At 46.1% G+C, this 7,914-nt stretch overlaps 1 protein-coding gene across 1 annotated transcript; it reads right to left on the bottom strand.

Moving 5' to 3' along the window:
- Nucleotides 1–234: 234 nt before the first annotated feature.
- LOC129747871 (uncharacterized) lies at nucleotides 235–6,540 on the bottom strand. Its single transcript, XM_055742249.1, has 2 exons — nucleotides 6,151–6,540; nucleotides 235–1,075 (listed from the first exon to the last, which is right to left on the bottom strand). Exons 1-2 carry the CDS (start codon nucleotides 6,169–6,171, stop codon nucleotides 704–706), a joined length of 393 nt encoding a protein of 130 aa, XP_055598224.1. The 5' UTR covers nucleotides 6,172–6,540; the 3' UTR covers nucleotides 235–703.
- Nucleotides 6,541–7,914: the final 1,374 nt, after the last annotated feature.

Raw genomic sequence — 7,914 nt, 5'->3', positions numbered from 1 at the left:
AAAAAAAATTGTAGACGCTTTGTGGAAGCCACTCTCAGTTATCTTCAACCTGTCTGTTAAGTAAACTGTTAAGTCTAAACATAACACGAGAATTTTCACACAAAGGGTTGTCATCCAAGTGAATGACACGAGTTCCAACTTTGAACTACCCTGGGCTGTGATATTTTCTTTCGGTCCACAACCGAACACACTCGATTCTAGCTTGGCACTGATTTTATTCGTTTTTGTTTCAAACATCACTCGAGGCTCGTTCCCGAGCGAGCCGTGCCGCCAATTCTTCCATTTTCTGCAGACGGCGCACATTTCGTCGCCATCGCCAAACGATGATTATGATGATGATGATGACCACGAACAACGCGTCGATCGAGTACCCGATCGCGTTGTGTGTGGAGATGTTGTTCTCCACGTTTACTTCTGGTTCCGATGAGAATGGCCACATTCTGGTGTTTGGTTGCACTTTGATTGATGATTGCAACTTTGTTGTGGCCGGGTTTTAAAGGCTGGGGCGCTCGCTCGGGAAGGGTCAATATAATTGAGTTCGATATAACTGATGACGATGCGATGAACCTGGTATGGGATCAAAGTCCAATCGCAATCGCACCACTTTGTGCCGTAACAGAAACAAATTATTATTTTTTAATTTTCCTTTAACTGAATTTCTTATTACAAATTAATTCTTTTCGCTTGCTTTTAACAATTTTCATTAACATTCCGGCCGGCGTTGAACTGCCACGTTCAACTGTGTTTCTTCCGATAAACCTTCGTCAGTTGTCACCTTTCCTTCGTCTTCGTCTGGGTCGATTGGAAGAATGGAGATTTCGGTGACCCCACGTTTGTACTGCCCTTGAGCTGTGCGGACCAGCACCGCTCGTACTCGACCATCGTTACCAGGAAATATTTTTTCGACACGCCCGAGAGGCCACTGCAGAACGGGAAGGTTGTCTTGTTGAAGAAGCACTAATTGACCAACTTGGACATTAGAACTTGGCTGCTTCCACTTGCTGCGTTGGTGTAGCTGACTCGTGTAGTCTCTGGCCCACCTGCGCCAGAAATCTTGAACAGTTCGTTTCATGTCCTGCAGGCGATTGAGACGATTTGGGTTCAAATCAGTTATAAATATCTGGTTCGGCGATCGAAATTAGTGGTTCCCCAATCAAAAAATGACCGGGTGTTAAGGGCTCTAGGTCTTGAGGATGATCAGGATGGGAGGCTATTGGTCGGGAATTCAAAATAGCTTGGGTTTGGGTGACTATAGTTAGAAAGTGATCGACATTGTAGGATTTTTGTCCGACGATACGGCGGAAATGATACTTGAACGATTTTATTCCTGCCTCCCAGAGTCCGCCGAAGTGTGGTGACCGGGCAGGGATGAAACGAAAGGTGATTCCACTATCCAAGCTGTATTTGTCCCAATCCGGAGTTTTAAACTGCTGCAGGAACTGTCGACGAAGCGCGCGCAACTCACGATCCGCCCCGACGAAAGCGGTCGCATTATCGCAGTGTATTTCGCACACTCGGCCGCGGGTTGCCACAAAGCGTTTGATGGCGTTGATGCACGCGACCGACGTCAAATCCGCCACAACTTCGAGGTGCACAGCCTTCACCACAAAACAAACGAAGAGCGCGACGTACATTTTGACCGACGAGCCTCTCCCACTTAACGGACGCACGTTGAACGGCCCACAGTAGTCTAGTCCAGTGTATGCGAAGACTTTAGCAGGTGTAACGCGAACTGCGGGTAGAGGTGCCATCATCTGGGTACTACGCGTTGGATTGCAGCGGAAGCACGTTATGCACTGACGAACGATGCTTCGGACTAGAACTCGACCCTGGAGCGGCCAAAAGCGCTGACGCAGCGTAGCAAGAACCAGACCAGGTCCACCGTGGAATGTTTGAAGGTGAATCGATCTTGCAATCAACCAGGAAAGTCGATGTTTGGCTGGCAGTAGTATTGGACATCTGGTGTCGAAGGGAGCATTTCGATTTGTAAGACGACTGTTCAATCTGAGCAAGCCAAATTCGTCCATGAACAAGTTCAGATTCTTTAGCGGGGACTTCGAACTGGCCGTCTTAGTTGAGGAAGATGTACGTTTGAGATCGTAAATCTGCATTTCCAGGTGGAAGGTACTTCTTTGTACCATACGAATGAGAACTTTCAATGCGTGATCGATTTCTGAAGGTGTGAGACTAGTTTTGTACCGCTTAGATTCTTCGAGACGACAATTATTGTGAAAACGATAGAAGAATGCCACAATCTTTAAAAGCTTTGCAAGTTCTGACGTTCGATCTATGAGTGATGTCTCAAGATATTGACTGTGAAGAGATACCACAACTTGTGCTTCGCAATCTTGCTCGGGAAAATTCTCCACACAAACCTTCGAATCGGGCCATTGCTCTACAGGGGAGGTTAGAAACCCCGGACCATGCCACCATAATTCGTCTCCGACAATCTCGCTCGCAAGAACGCCTCGGGAAACCTTGTCGGCAGGATTCAACTCCGTTGGTATATGCCTCCATTGACAATCTTTCGTGAGGCGCTGAATTTCGGCTATGCGATTTGACACAAATACCTTCCATTTATGTGACGGTGACTTAATCCAATAAAGCACAATTGTCGAATCCGACCAAAATATTGCCGGCTGCGTGTAAACGGTGGTTTTACGAAGGTTGTCTACTAACTGACTTCCCAACAGTGCAGCACAGAGCTCATAGCGAGGGATGGAATGACCCTTCAGGGAGGCGACGCGAGATTTCGACGTAAGTAGGCGAGACTGAAGCGTTCCAGACAAGTCCGGCGAAACGACGTAGATGCTACACCCGTAACCGCCCTTTGAAGCATCACAGAAGCAGTGGAGGGTGTATTGATGGTGAGTATTTCCTATCACTCTGCGTGGAATTTCGATATCCAGGAGCCGCTGGAGAGTTCTACGGTATTGCTTCCACCAACTACTGAGATCTTCTGCGAGTTCTGTGTCCCAAGGTAGATGCTCCGCCCAGAGCCTTTGCACGAACATTTTAGCTTGCATTACTACAGGACTTAACAAGCCCAGGGGGTCGAATAACTGCGCCATTTCCGACACTACGATGCGCTTGGTGATACCGCTTGATTCCGGAAGGACAGGCACCTTGAATCGTAAGCTGTCGCTATGTGGAAACCAAAGGAGACCCAGGGTTTTTATTGCGGCTGTTCTGTCTAGCTCCAAGACGTTTTTCAATTCCCACAATTCGGATGGTATTTTGGACAGTATTGACTGGTCATTTGTGGCGAATTTCCGCAAAACGAAGCCCGCCTTTGAGAGCATTTCGATGAGTTCGTGACAGCTATCTTCGAGAGTTTTCGGATCGTTGTGACCTGTGAGAATATCGTCCATGTAGGTTCCGTTTCGTAAGATCTGGGCAGCCAATGGGTAGTATTTTCCTTCATCGGCAGCTAGCTGTTCGAGAATTCGAGTAGCGTGAAATGGCGAACTGGCGAGACCGTATGTAACGGTGTTGAGTGTGTACGTGCTGATTGGTTCTGACGGCCTGGCTCTCCAAAGAATTTGCTGGAACTTTCGATCTTCTGGGTGGACCCAAATTTGGCGAAACATCTTTTCAATATCGGCAGTAACGACGTAGAGAGGCATTCGAAAGTTAATAACGGTGGCGTACAAAGCTGGTTGCACGGAATGACCAGTGTAGAGAACATCATTAAGGCACAAATGAGTGGAACCACGACAAGAACCGTCGAACACGACTCTGATTTTCGTAGTGGTGCTTTCAGGGCGATGGATGGCGTGGTGGGGTAGAAAGAACTGTGGGCTACACGACGCGCGAAGATTCACCTCCATATGTCCAAGCTTCTCGTAATCAGCCATGAAATTGACGTAGGCTTGGCGAAGGTTTTCATCTGCGGCAAACTTTCGTTCCATTGACTTGAAACGACGGAGTGCGACGGCGTACGAATCTCCTAACAACGAAACCATCTCTGTGCGCATGGGTAAACGAACGACATATCTTCCGGAATCATCTCTCTGCACAGTTTGCTTGAAGTGCTCTTCGCAGCTCAGCTCTTCAGTCGTCAATGCCTTGCCATCGTCGAAATTTTCTACTTCCCAAAACCTTTCAAGTTGAACGTTAAGAGCTTCGTCGGAACAAACATGGCTGGTTAGAGTGTTATCTCGTTGGGGGGCTGGAGCTGATACCTTACCGCAGACGATGAAACCCAGAACGGTCTTCTGTAGCGACGGGTACCCAGATGGCAACGAGAAGCGCTGTTGTTGTAACAGGTCGAAGAACAACTCCGCCCCCAAGATGAGGTCGATACCTTGGCGAACGTTGAATTGCGGGTCGGCAAGCGGCAGATGACGAGGTATGCGCCAACGAGTAACATCAATGTGATGACTGGGCAAGTCAACCGTTAATTTAGGAAGCACAAGGCACTGCAAGCTAGTTTCGAAGCCCCCGAAGCGAGAAGCAATGGACAAAGTCACGCCAAAGTGGACATTCACGGATGATTGACCAATACCGCTTACAGGTGAGTTAAGCTTATTTCGTTTCAACCGAAGTCGCTGGCAGAGGGACTCGGAAATAAAGCTTGGTTGAGAGCCACTGTCCAGTAGTGCTCTGGCGAATTGGTATTTGTTATCAGCATCAAGAACTTTGATCACTGCAGTTGACAGCATGACGAAACTTCCAGAATTCGATTTAACTTCAGCACTTTGACAGGCGGTAGTGGGAGGTAGTGAATCTGAATTTAACGTTAAACGCGACGAAGTGGGAGGAATCGAATCAGAAGCGGGCGACGAGTTCGCGGGTGGTGAAGCGTGTGACTGCTCAAGCGCTGAGCTACCGGCCGACGACTCGAGCTGCGATAAGCAGCTTTGCGAAGGGATTGCTGCCCTTTGCGAGGTCTGCTGCCCGTGTGGTGTGAATGGAGGTAGGTGCAGCAGAGTGTGGTGTTTTTTAGAGCAGGTTTTACAAGACCCACTGGAGCAATCCTTCGCGAGGTGAGTTCCCTTCATGCAATTGATGCATAGCCCATTTTTCTTCACCATCTCAAAGCGTTGACGAGGTGTGAAGTCATTTGTAAATTGGGAACATTGGAATAAAAAGTGTGCCCTTTTGCAGCAAACACACCTTGGGATGTTATCAGAGGCAACGTGGGCTGTGGTGAGGCGCGACTTACTTGGTTTTGGTGGTTCGGAGTGGGAAGGATTATTTTGGGAGAGCATTAGAGTTTGAATAAGACGTGATCTTTTATGAATAAACTCCAGAAGCTGTTTATAAGTGGGTCGAACCGTAGTCGAATTAGTAGTTTCCCATTCACGCAAAGAAGCTGGATCAAGACATTGGCTCAGACGTTCAACCAAAAACGAGTTCCAGTGATTTTCAGGATTTTCAAGTTTATCTAATAACTGAACATGGCGATCAAACTCATCAGCCAGTTCCGAAAGCCCAGATGATGATTCCTTCTTAAGTGGTGTTGCAGAAAGAAGGCCTGCCATATGATTTTTAATCAAAAAGTTAGAATTTTCGAATCGTTCCTTCAACAGCTTCCATGCAATAGTATAATTCACAGACGAAATTTCCAAGGACGATATAATGCGCGATGCTTCGCCAGTTAGGGCACCACGTAGGTAATGCATTTTCTGCACTGCTGGCAGGGAACTGTTGTTGTGAATAAGCGACGTAAAAAGATCACGAAAGGCTTCCCATTTTCCAAATTCACCAGAAAATTCCGACAATCTTATTTCTGGAAGTCGAACATTTGCTATAGGTGGTGCTGAATCGGTTTGATTGTTAGAAGTAGGGTTATGTGCGAATTGTCCGGAAGATAATTTGGATTGCAATGATGACTTCAACTCGTAATATAGGTTATGCAATTCTCGACGCTGATCACAAAATTCTTCTAATTCATCCTCCAAATCTTCTATTTCGTCTTGAATGTGCTCGAATTCGCGAAATAACTCTTCGAGTCGTTCAATTCTAACAGGCAATTGCCCTCTTTGTTCTTCAATAAAGTCATCATCAAAGCGTTTTATCAGTTGGGCAGCACCGATAATGTTACTACGACGGCGAACCAAAGATTTTAATTTAATGCTCTTGGGTGCCTTCTTGAGCGGTGCCATTCCGTCGTTCTTAGTAAAAAACAATCAAAAGTTCACGTACCTTTGTTCGATGACAAACCATGCGCTCAACCTAACCTCACCGACTGGAACTACCGGTAATCCTACTGGAGGGCGAAATCCGGAATCCTTCGCTGCTGCTGGGCGGCAAACTACGATGAAGTTTTTCGAGCGGCTGACCAAACGATTCTTCGGCTCTGCTGGGGCCTGCGATGATTGGAATGGACCGTGAGAATTCTTGCGACTCCACGTGGTGAAGGCTAACTGCTGCAACGGGAATTGTTCCCGGGTTTCGGCACCAAAAAATGTTAAGTAAACTGTTAAGTCTAAACATAACACGAGAATTTTCACACAAAGGGTTGTCATCCAAGTGAATGACACGAGTTCCAACTTTGAACTACCCTGGGCTGTGATATTTTCTTTCGGTCCACAACCGAACACACTCGATTCTAGCTTGGCACTGATTTTATTCGTTTTTGTTTCAAACATCACTCGAGGCTCGTTCCCGAGCGAGCCGTGCCGCCAATTCTTCCATTTTCTGCAGACGGCGCACATTTCGTCGCCATCGCCAAACGATGATTATGATGATGATGATGACCACGAACAACGCGTCGATCGAGTACCCGATCGCGTTGTGTGTGGAGATGTTGTTCTCCACGTTTACTTCTGGTTCCGATGAGAATGGCCACATTCTGGTGTTTGGTTGCACTTTGATTGATGATTGCAACTTTGTTGTGGCCGGGTTTTAAAGGCTGGGGCGCTCGCTCGGGAAGGGTCAATATAATTGAGTTCGATATAACTGATGACGATGCGATGAACCTGGTATGGGATCAAAGTCCAATCGCAATCGCACCACTTTGTGCCGTAACAGAAACAAATTATTATTTTTTAATTTTCCTTTAACTGAATTTCTTATTACAAATTAATTCTTTTCGCTTGCTTTTAACAATTTTCATTAACACTGTCCATTCGCACCGGTAAATTTCCAAGTACTTGGAAGAAGTCGTTTATGTTCCCAGTTCATAAGAAAAATAATAAGCACGAAATAATGAACTACAGAGGAAATACTTCTCTCTGTGCCTGTTTGAAGGTTCTAGAAATTCTGGTATCACAGAGACTTCTTAATGCAGCTAAGTCGTACATCTCTATTGATCAACACGGATTTTATCCGGGACGTTCGACGAGCACGAACTTATTGGAGTTCACTTCTTTCTGTATTCGCACTATGGAAAAAGGGGGTCAGGTTGACACAGTGTATACTGATATAAAGGCCGGCTTTGACCGCATTGACCATCGTTTGCTCCTTGCAAAACTTCAACATCTCGGACTCGGAGAAGGACTAATTCTTTGGTTTGAATCGTTTGAATCGTAGTTCGATTTCAAGCTGCGTTGAGAGTGGACGTGTTTTCGTGAACTGCGCGCATTGTACCCAGATGTAAAAATTAAAAGCTTCAAGTCGTGAGTGTCATAGAACATTAAAAAAGGTGATACAATATGGAACTCAAACGAAAGAATACCATTAAATTACGGTTCGGTGCACAACCAACAAATGAGGAGATTTTTGATTTTTTTTTCAAAGAACAATCACGGTTGTGTAATGATTTATATGCCATGTACAGGGAAGACTTCAGTATTTTCGTACGTTTCCAATCGGAAAAAATAATGGAGGATGCTTTGGCGAAGTTGGCAGCTCAAGTAGAGTTTAGCTATGCGGATGATTCCAAGATTCACGTTGGTGTTTCAGCAGCGAATGGCAATCAAAAATACATACGCATTTTTGGACTACCTCCGGAAGTGGAAGACTTAC

Source organism: Uranotaenia lowii, chromosome 2 (genome assembly GCF_029784155.1).
Source record: "Uranotaenia lowii strain MFRU-FL chromosome 2, ASM2978415v1, whole genome shotgun sequence".
NCBI classification, from domain to species: Eukaryota; Metazoa; Arthropoda; class Insecta; order Diptera; family Culicidae; genus Uranotaenia; species Uranotaenia lowii.
The sequence above is the reverse complement of the archived record's forward strand: the minus strand, read 5'-3'. Positions and strand labels throughout refer to the sequence as shown.